This window comes from Pollachius pollachius, assembly GCF_949987615.1.
Source record: "Pollachius pollachius genome assembly, chromosome: 11".
Classification (NCBI taxonomy): Eukaryota; Metazoa; Chordata; class Actinopteri; order Gadiformes; family Gadidae; genus Pollachius; species Pollachius pollachius.
Genome location: NC_136944.1, coordinates 5,193,630 through 5,204,825, shown reverse-complemented (window position 1 = coordinate 5,204,825; position 11,196 = coordinate 5,193,630). Strand labels below are relative to the sequence as shown.

Sequence of the window (11,196 nt, the reverse complement as noted above, 5' to 3'; positions counted from 1 at the left end):
AGAGAGAGAGAGAGAGAGAGAGAGAGGTTAATGACCACAGTGGCCTTGTGGAGGCTGGGCGGGGCCTGATAACATCACAGGCCGGTGTCGCATCACACTGTTGATTCATGGGACATACCTGACCTGGTCCACTGAACACAGACCTGTCTGTCCATCCCTCAGTCTCTCTGCCTGTCTGTCTGATGGGGGAGGTGGGGAACTTAACGGGTCCTGCCTCATCTCCAGTGGATATTCTACGGCTCTGTCATTTGCGAAATCGCCTGTAAAGTGCACGGCTCAGCAACACCCCCTCACCCCCTCGTCTCTCCTCCACCTCCCATCCCCTCTCCATCCATCTCTCTCTCTGCACCTCTTCCTCTCTCTCTCTCTCTCGCTCCATCCTCACCCCTCTCCTCACCCGTGTCCCCCCATCCTCTCCCTCCCCTGTTGCATTACACGAGCATAATTGAAACTATCTGGTTGGCACCGTGCCGAGCAGGTAGATTACAGCCGATTAAAACCAGGGGAGAGAGACGTAGACGGAGAGAGAGAGAGAGAGAGAGAGAGAGGGAGAGAGGGAGAGGGAGAGAGAGAGAGAGGGAGGGAGAGAGAGAGAGCGAGAGAGAGAGACAAAGAGAGACAGAGAGGGAGAGAGATAGAAAGTGAGAAAGAGAGAGAGGGATAGGGAGAGAGACAGCAAGAGAGAGGGAGAGAGAAAGGGAATGTAAAACAAGATTTGTCACGATGGATCTCTTCACACCACCCTTCATCATCATCACCATCCTCATCATCATCACAGTCCCGGTTCAACATGGTGGAGTTGAAGAGGAGATTCCCCCATCTTAAACTTCAGCAAAAATATGTACAAATTATGCATCTGCGCTTATGTGAGTATGTGTGTGTCTGTGTGTGTGTGTGTGTGTGTGAAAGAGGGTGTGAGAGTGTGTGTTATCAGAGTATTCCAGAAGAGCCCTGTGGAAACGGGGGATGACACGGTGTGTGTGTGTGTGTGTGTGTGTGGTTGTGTGTGTGTGTGTGTACCAGGAAGAGAGTGCCGTCGCCCTCATTTATTATCTGCAGGAGAACCATGAGTCATGAGACACTCTGGTCCAACAGGACCCAGAGATAACAAGCTCTCTCTCTCTCTCTCCCCCTCCCCCTCTATTCCCCATCTCTCTCTCTCTCTCCCTCTCTCTCTCTTTCTCTCTCTCTCTCACTCTCTCTCTCCCCCTCCCCCCTCTATTCCCCCTCCCTCTCTCTCTCTCTCTCCACTATCGCTACAAGACGCCCGATTTTAAGTTGTCCCCCGGTTGAACGAAGTGCAATGAGGAGAGAGTGATGGAGAAGGTGAGAGAGAGTGAGCGAGAGTGTTTGAGAGAATGAGAGAGAGAAAGAGACAGAGAGAGAAAGGGAGGTTGAACGCGGTAGAGAGGGCGAGAGAGCGGGATGTAAAAAATGGAAGCGATAGGGAGGGATAGAGAGAGAGGGAGAGGGATTCAGAGAGAGGGGGGGAAGGAGGGAGGGATTCCCAAAGCTTTGGACCGCAACCGCCATCTTCGCAAAGCAGGAAACCACAGAGGGACAGAGAGAGAGAGATACAGAGAGAGAGAGATACAGAGAGAGAGAGAGAGAGAGAGAGAGTGAGAGCGAGAGAGCGAGAGAGCGAGAGAGAGAGAGAGAGAGAGAGCGAGAGAGCGAGAGAGAGAGAGAGAGAGAGAGAGAGAGAGAGAGAGAGAGAGAGAGAGAGAGAGAGAGATGGACCGTAAGTACAGTAACCCTCACATATGCGAGCACTGTGCATCGCCCGCATGTATGTGGGGTTCTCATTATGGTCTGGACCCAGCCAGCCCTCCATCTCCACCACCCCGCTCCCCTGCCCAGCGTTCAAGGCTTAGCGTCAAGGCGGTGGGCTTAGTGGCATCGCTGGAGCACAGAGGAGGAGGAGGACGAGGAGGAGGAGGGGGAGGAGGGAGGGGGAGGAGGAGGAGGAGGAGGGAGGCGTCTGATCCCGTGTCCAGTTTGTTTGGGCAGGGTGCTGTAATGAAAGCGCTGGGGCCAGAGACGTCTGGGGGCCCCCAGAGATGTCGGGGGCCCCGCGGAGCTGGCGGGCTGGGTGGCTGTCATTACAGGCTGAACAGGGCGCTGAGGAGGGGGGTTGCATCACTAAGAACCCCCCCCCCCCAGGGGACTCTGCTCGCTGCTTTTATCCCGCTTGACTATCACGCTCCGCTCCTCTTTTATCGCTCGGTCCTGCGCGTCGCTTGACTCTCTTTTCTCTCCACTCTCTCTATTCCTCTCTCTCTCTCTCTCTCCATTCCTTTCTCCCTGCTCCTCAATTCATCCCTCTATCTGGTTTCTTTCCATCTTTCCCATCTCTCTCTCTCTCTGTTCCTCTCTCCCTGTTCCTCAGTTCAGATCTGTCTCTCTGGTCTCTCTATCTCCATATTTCCCCAATCTCTCTGCCCCTCGATTCATCTCTCTCTCTCTCTCTCTGGTCTCTATTCCTTCATCTTTCCCATCTCTCTCTCTCTCTGTTCCTCTCTCTCTGCTCCTCAATTCAACTCTCTCTGCTCTCTCTTTCTCTATCTTTTACTTCTCTCACTTGGTTTTGAACTTTCTTTCTCCATTTCTCTCCTCATCTCTCTGTTCCTCTCGTTCTTCACCATCGGCCGTTTGTTTCCCTTTGTCTTCACCCTGAGCCGCTCCCGCTATCGCTCTCTCTCGCTTCCCGCTCGCGCTGTCTCTCTTTCCCGCATGTGTGTGAATCTCACAAACTGTGCTCTCGTCATCCTTTAATGTCTCTCTCCTCTCTCTCACTCTCTCTCTCTCCGTCCTGAGTGCATAAGACGGACGATAAAAAAGAGAAGAAAATATAAAATGGAAGCGAGAGAAAAGGGGGGAAAGAGGGAGCCAAACGCCGAAAAAAAGATTAGGAGAAAGAGATTGAGATTAATGATGGAGAGTGCAGAGAGAGGAAGAGAGGGGGAGGAGGAGAGGGAGGAAGGGAGGGAGGGAGGGTGTGCGGCATAGGGGGATAAAGTGAGAGAGAGGCTGGCTCTCATCTCTCCATGGCCACTGTCTCCAGGCTCTCTTCCCAGCGGGGGGCTAGATGAAATGAAATCAAATGCAGAGCAGGGAGAGGGAGCGAGAGACATAGGGAATCACCAAGGGAGGGAGAGAGAGAGCAAGGAAGTGGTAGCATGTATCAAAACGGGGGTTGTCGGGGGGGGTTGGGGGGATGAGGGGAGGGGTGGGATGGGGGGCGAGTCTCCTCAGTTCAACTTTCTGGCTCGGCAGCCATTTTCCTCCGCAAAAGACAGGGCTGCGGCGGCGCGCCTTCGAATCACGCGACGTGACACTGCATTTAGCGTGAGCATGTTTACCCAGCCGCTAATTTATTTTCACCTGCGAGAAACACGTATGGGTTAGCGCACTAAAGGCTATACTGTGATATACTGTTAAGTAAGGAGTTGTATTCCCACTTTTGTCCCGGCTTTCACCCCCTGTCTCCCCCGTCTCCCCCATGCCCTCCCCTCGTCGCCTTTCAGCAGGGAAGATCTGAAGAATATTTTCCCAGTTTTCGTTCGTCTCTTCTCCTCTTTCTTGCCGTCTTTGCACAGGCACGCCATGCACCTTTAGACCCTTCTGGGGAAGGCTTCTGAGTCCGGCCCCGCCCCCCTCTTTTAACTACAGACGAGTGAGAGTGTGTGTGTGTGTGTGGGTGGGGGGGTGGGGGTGGGGGGGTTGAATCGCGAGGCATCAGGGCTCCCAGGTGAGGAGGGGGGACGGTTGGGGCGTGACACGCATACACCAAGCCTCCCTGCTGTGTCGTGTGGCCCCACAGCCCTGATCTCAGCCCCGCTACGGACTGACCCACAACAGATACGGCCGGACGTCCGGTAGGAGTGTCAGACGCTTTGCTATCAATACTGTCATCACATGATAGAATCAATGGTGTCGATAGTATCAATGCACATCTTGATCTACTGGAAACAATGGATTTCATATGGATTTGAATTCTTCATAGGGAACGGTATATCTAATAGCAAGCTGAAAGAAAACACTTGCCTTGAAATATTTCTAAATGCGTATTTGAAGGAAAAACATAACGTGTAGGGGTATTGCTTCTGATTAGAGGAGATTAGATTGAATACAATTTGATTAAATCAAACTTCGTGCTGGGATTGCCTTTACATACAGAATCAATTTGGAAACTGTAAATCCAACATGACACTTATTTTTGCAAATTCTGAAGATTGGCGTTTACTTATCTCATTTGGTTAACTTTTACTTTGGAGGGGTACAGGAAGAGGCGGGTCTAGAAAAGAAGGAGGCGGGCCTAGAACAGGAGCGGGGTCGTGTCCAGCTCCGGCTTGACTGTGGTGGACCGGGCTGTCAATCATCGCTTGCCCTGGTACCCGTCCTGGGAGGCAGCCCGGTAGTCGGTAGCAACGAGAGTAACGGTTGCAGAGCTGGGGGGGGGGGGCTGTGTCCTTTTTAGGAACTCTAAATCATTCATGGATACAACATGTTGAATCCCCTTCCGCCCAGATAAATAAAACACTCCAGGTTCACACATTGCCACGGGAACCCCAGAAGGCGCCTCGTCAGAAATTCACTTTCATTTCGGCGAGAGCCTCCAATTAAACTCAATCAGGGCCGTCTGCGGGCTCCCCGCTCTCCGGCTGTATCCTCTTGCATCACGCTCTCCCGCGGCTCGCCGAGGCGGGGGGCGTAGAAACACGTTACCTTGACACGCCGCCCACACAACGCCGCCGATGCCCCACTCGGGGAAAATAACTAACTACTTTTGGAAAAACTTTCCGTTTTTCCAAGGCTGCCTCAGAGTTCAGAGAGGCGGTTGTGGAATGTCCCAGCAAGGGTTGAGAGGAGGTGTATTAGGAGGTAGAGCGGGTTGGCTGGGAACCGGAAGGTTACTAGTTCGATCCCCGGCTCCTCCTAGCTGAGTGTCGAGGTGTCCTTGAGAAAGACAGCTCACCCTCAAGCCAATTCATACCTCCGGATCCGGACGAATTTCGTCCGTCCGCACCAAACGTTGTCTCTGGGACTACCCTTCATACCTCCGTCCAGTTTCAGCGTTGTTATGGATGTTATGCAATACATCCTCTAGAGGGCAGTGACTGTCGTGTCACAAATTATTGGCATCGACAATCCTAAACATGGCATCTGTAGAGGAGATGGTTTTGCTTTGTGTCATCCGAAATCGGCAAAAAAAAAAGTGCAAAAAGTGTAGGCCTACGCGGCGGTGGCATGTGACACCCCTGACCAACCCGCAGATTATCTCCTCAAAATGTTGCGCCATTTTTAAATGACCAGTTACAACTCATTGCCAAAGCAGGGGAACAATAAAATAAAAAGGTCAGGTATATAGTATAATATAAGTATAAAACGTTATATACAATATACATATCAAATATTATACTACTCAACTATTTTCGCGAATGGTCTGACCTCTGACACTATACTGCCGCCTCGATTTCCGGTGGTATTGCTCCATTTCTCCCAGGGCACTCTGGATTCGTAAGCTCAGAGGCGACGGATCCATTGACAGACGAAACAACCTCCGGCACCGGATGAAACGGTCCGTATCCGTATTTACCGAAGGGTATGAATGGGCCTTAACTGCTCCTGACGAGTTGGGTGTTGCCTTGCATGGCTGACACTGTCGTCGGTGTGAATGTGTACATGAATGGGTGAATGTTAGGCAATACTGCCAAGAGCTTTGAGTGACCACTGGTTAGAGGATCGCTGTATAAGTGCAGTCCGTTTACAATTTACCGTTTATACATGAGCTATGATACGTAGAAGCATCCGATGTGATCCACGTCCGGCTCAGAAACGCCTTTGAGTAAGGGCATGACAAAAGCAGGTTCAAACCCTGAACCTTTTCAAAAGGCAGACTTCTGGATAACCCGCCCAACTGCATTGTGGGGAGTGACTCTTTTGCTCTTTAATCAATTAGCAGATAGATGCTATACCCAAAGCGCCTGACAGGGAATTCAGTCAACGTCACTAAGGATAGGAGGTCAAGAATGATTACTCAAGGGTGCCTACAGGTTAACCAGAGTCATAGGGGTTCGAACCCAGAACCAAACCATGACACTAAGTGGTCCATTGACCCGACTGAAGCTGACACGAACAAACCCAAACCCAAGCCCGACCATCAGAAACCAACCGAAGCCCGCAAACACGCGGTTGCCGGGGCGACACTGACCGGTGCGTTTGTGTTGTTGGTGATGGAGGGCGTGCCGTTGTCGCTGCCGGGCGGCTCGCTGTGCGTCTGCGTGGCGGTGTACAGCGCCATGGCGTGCTCCGGGACGCGGCTCTGGGCACCGTAGTCGGGCGTGGGGAGCGGGTGGGGCGCGGCGAACTCGGCGGGCAGGCCGTTCTGTGGGGGGGGCGGGTACTGTGCGGGGGTGTACGGCTGGGCCATGGCGTCCGGTGTGTTAGTGGCCTCCTGGTTACCCTGGGAGACGGGAACAAGAGGGAAAAGAGCGGGAAAATGTCAGTTGAGGTGCAAGAAAAACAGGAACCAACCATTTTCTATTCCAGCGCAGGGGGGAGTATTTCAACTGATGTTTTCCCGAAAAGAGCAGGAACAGGCCCGCCGCTCCCTATACGCAGAGTACGTAGAGTGCGTAGGGCACCAAGTACCTGGGGGGGCACCAAAAAATAAAAAAATACATTATTGAATTACAGATATATATCAATTTGTTATTTCTTAATTGTGTAACCCATCACTTAATTTCGGCAAATTAGATGTTTTTACCTAATATATAAAAAGAGGCTCCCCCCCCCCCAGACTTAGCACAGGGGGAGGGTAGTGGGCTTTCGTCGCTGTCATCTTGTGGAAGTTGATTGTATATTTGATGATTTTTTTGTACTTCTTGATTATTCAGTAAACATATTTGAAAACCGGAATTGAACCATCTGGAAATCCCTATCTTCCCTTTTTTTCGTGAAGAATTCTAACATTTAGAACGAGAGAGTCATTTTAGGAATGTTTTTTAACCTCTGGATAATCGAATAAAAAAATAAGTCGCATTTTATCATTAGATTGACGTGAGCCCAATTGACAGCAGCAAAATAATAAAAAAACATATTTTAACCTGAATAAAGAAGAAAAGCCATTAAATAACACATTTCCATGTACTGTAGAAATAAAGAAACATTTTATTAATTAAGTTTAGTTTTTGCCTGTGTGTGTGTGTTTGTGTTTGTGTGTGTGTGTGTGGTACCCTCGTCTGTCAAAGCAGTGACATAATTAGCTAGCTCTGACACAACAAAGTGAAGTTTGAATGCCTCTGAAGGCAACAGCTTCGCCCTGGTGGAAAGCTGGAATGAAATCCCTTTTGACCTCACACTGAATTACCATCTTGTCGTAATATGTTTATCCGCATGATTAGGAAGAATATATAATAAGACTGCCGTTTTAAATCTGACGTTTTGGTTAACCGGGCAGAGTTTGGCTGTCAGTTCGCAGTACGACGGCGACATGGAAATACTGTCTGGGGCATTTCCTTTTTTTACTTGAGTGCCTTGAGAGAAACGCACACACACCCACACACACACCCACAAATAGCAAGGCAGACACACATAATGTTGGGGGCCGGCATGTGCACCCAAAACACACACACGCACACAGTCAAGAACAGACACACGAATGTGGGAGGCCGGAATGTCCACGCACACACACACACTGTCAAGCACGAACACACACACACACACAGTCCATCTCTTCCTATACGTTTTCTTATATTTGAGTCTGATCCGTCGATCCAAACCGGTTGAGGATGACTCCTCACAACTTTCAATACTTCTTGCGACCGCCCCCCCCTTCCCACTCGTTCTCCCATCTGCGATAATGAAACGGAGAACGCAGCGATGATCTCTCAGTGCAGAGCCGCCGGGCGCCATGCGGTCTCCGGCAACATGGCCAGCGACCCCACGAGGAAGGCCGCACAACCACGGCGCGGCTAAGCTACGCTAAGTGCAGCGGCGGCGCTAATGACAGAGCAGCAAGAGCGGCAGACAGATAACCGCCCTAACGCGGAACAAATAACAACAACTGGCGAAGAAGAAGAAATAATATCCCTTTTTTTCTGAGGACTTAGAGAAAAAGAGATGAGAAAATAACGGAGAGGAATCCAATAACGGACCCACCGCGAGTCCCTCCAATCAAATCAAGAGACGGGCGTCATGTGACCTTCATAAGACAGCAGGAGAGCAGGAGGAACGGGGAGACAGAAGGGGAGGGAAAGCAATATTGTATACGTGTGTGTGTGTGTGTGTGTGTGGGTGGGGGGGGGGTTGCGTGTGTGTGTGTGTGTGTGAGAGATGGAAAGCAGAAAGGTATTGTGAGGTATATATACCATACAGGTCTGGAAAAGAGAGAAACTAAACAAAACAATAACGATAAACACATTTACAACTTCTGCCTTTTTCGCCTCCCTCGGCTGGGATGAGGGAAGTTAAGGGGGAGATAAATGCGATTTATTCTTTCCTCTATCTGTGTGAGTGTGTATATCGTTTGTGTATTGTGTGTGTGTGTTTATATGTGTGTGGAGTGTGCGTGCAAGCACTTGTGTGTATGTCTTTTTGTGTGTGTGTTTGTGCGCGCAAGCACTTGTGTATGTGTGTTTGTGTTTGTTGAGTGCACGTTGAAGCATTTGTGTGTGTGTGTTTGCGTCTGTGCGTGTGTTTGTGTGGGTGGAGCGTGCATGCAAGCATTTGTGTGCGTGGAGCATGCGTGCAAGCATTTGTGTGTGTGTGTGTGTGTGTGTGTGCGCGTGTGTGTTCTTGAGTTTGGAGCATGCGTGCAAGCATTTGTGTGTGTGTGCGGGGAGCATTTGTGTGTGTGTGTGTGCGTGTGCGTGTGTGTAAGTATGATTGCGTATTTGTGTTTGTGTGTCAGTATCTGGCCTCCCCCTGCGAGGAGGACTTTTAATGAGAGAGTGGAGCGCGGCAGCACCTAGCAGAGCTGTAAATACGCAGCTGAAGAGAGCTGCGCCGGCGTGTTGGCAAACAGACCCGGGTTCAAGACCCACTCCGCCAATTAAGGAAATGCTCCATTATCTAAATGAAAAAAAAATGAAAAAAAAACACAGAAAGAGAGAGAGGGGATGAGCGAGAGAGAGAGAGAGAGCAAGGGAGTGAGGTCAGAAGCCTTTGGGAAGACCCCCGGGCTTCAATGATATGATCCTCATTTACTCACTTTCGCTCTCCCTCTCTCGCTCTCTCGCTCTTTTTCTCTCTCTCCATCTCTCTCTCTCTCTCCCCCTCTCTTTGACTCTCTGCCTGAATTATTTTCCTTCTTCTTCTTTTTCTTCGGCACATCGCTCTCCTCATCCTCCTATCTTGCCCTCCCTCCACTGTATCTTCCACGGCGTTCCTTTGTTCTAGTTCCCACTCCCTCTGGTCATGACATTATGCAAAGCGCCCGCGTGCCGCACAACTTCTGAGGCGACTCCTTAACTCTTTCTACTTAAAAGCATTGCCACGGTGGAGGGACCCATCCCAGATTAGAAGCCCACTGCTCAGAGAGAAAACCGTCCCAAAGAACGGGAATGCCGCAGACCTAAACAATCGTAGAAGTAAAGATTCCGGAACTCGACGATCCGGTACTCAACGTTCCGTCGCTCAACGTTCGATAACCAATAATTCGTAAACATACCGGTAACTCAGCGTTCCCGAAACTCGACATTCTTGAACTCGACATTCCCGAAACTTTCACTGTACTGTGACCGCGAGACACTAAAAAAAAATAATAATCCAAAGCCAACTTGGGTTCAGGAGGGGGGGGGGGGCGGGGGGATCAAAGCCGGAGAACGTCTCCTATCTTGTCACTTTGTCATCCCGGCTGAGGCAGCCTGGGCCGGAGCGCCGGAGTGTGTGAGACCCGCCCGGCGGGGGGGCGAGAGGGGGGCACAGACATTACAGAAGCAGGCTGAGGAGGGAGTGGGGGGGGTTGGGCGCGTGGCCCCAGCGTGTTCCCCCCGCGGAGGATCGGTTTCAAAGGGCAGCGAGGTGGGGAGGCAGGGGGGGAGGCAGGAGAGAGGCGGGGGAGAGGCGGGAGGGCAGGGGGGCGGCGATGGCAGCCGCGGGGCTCATTAGCCAAACACAAAGTAGCGCTGGCCGCCGTGTGATCTCCACCGGCCTCTGATGTGTGTGACAAATGAGTTATTCGACTGGAAGAGGACCGGAGGAGGGAGAGGGGGGAGAGAGAGGGGGGAGAGAGGAGAGGGGGTGAAGTGCCAGGGCGAATCACCGGCGGCGTGCAGAGGAGGACGTCCCGGTGAGACCGCCGTCTCTCGCCCCCTTCTGCCCGCCGCCGCCGCCGCCGCCGCCGCCGCCGACTTGTCGACATCAAGATAATCCGAGCCGGCCTAATGAAATCTCCTCGGTGACAAACCCAGTCAGACGTACTGTCAACCCCGGGTTCCCCCCGCCCCCCCTCGCTCCCCTCCCCCCAACCCTGGACTCCCAGAAGCCCTCGTCTCGATCTCGGGCCGAACGAGATAGACGTTCATCAGCGGCGAGAACTCCGAGAAGTGCTGCGAGTCGACGTGAGGTGGGGTCGCAGGGGGGTGGTGGGGCGGGCGGGGGCGTTGGCAGGATGGGGGTGGTGGTGTTGGGGGGGGGGGGGAATCATGTGCCAATGGCGCCCGTTGACGCGAGCCCTCGCCTGAGATTCTCATTTCAAGCGATTACACCACCGCTCCAAACTGAACACTCAGTTCAACCCCTCGCCGCTGAGGTGTCCGTGGCATAGCGATGAGCTCCTGCAGCCCCGGCCAGAACCCAATCCCCCCCCCCCCCCCCCAAAAGACCAGGCTGCTGTCTGACGACTCCGGCGCTCTGGTTGGCGGAGATCCCAGAGAACACATCCCGAACGGAGGCCCCGTTGTTGATGCCATGTCACAGGAGCCCGTCCCCCTGACAGCGTGGGGGTGGGGTCCCATACATCACGCTAACCCTCCCCCTCTCTCCCCCCCAGCTGAAACCCCCCGCCCACGCCAAGCCACACCCCCAACCCGGGCCGCGGCCCAGCACACACTTTGCCAGCGCCGCCGTTTTGGGGCCAGACGATGACTCAGAGAAAAGAGAGAGAGAGAGAGAGAGAGAGAGAGAGAGAGAGAGAGAGAGAGAGAGAGAGAGAGAGAGATGGGGTAGTGATTGAGAGAGAGAGCGCGAGAG

The 11,196-nt window shown here is 52.3% G+C and overlaps 1 protein-coding gene across 1 annotated transcript in view; it reads right to left on the bottom strand.

The window, feature by feature from the left end:
* The window catches only part of rbfox3b (RNA binding fox-1 homolog 3b), a gene marked incomplete at its 5' end in the record, with an annotated part of 48,255 nt that extends 41,822 nt beyond the window's left edge, over nucleotides 1–6,433 (bottom strand). The window contains 1 exon segment of the mRNA XM_079745729.1: nucleotides 6,215–6,433. Coding sequence (XP_079601855.1) covers nucleotides 6,215–6,433 — 219 coding nt within the window.
* Between the last annotated feature and the right edge of the window lie 4,763 nt (nucleotides 6,434–11,196).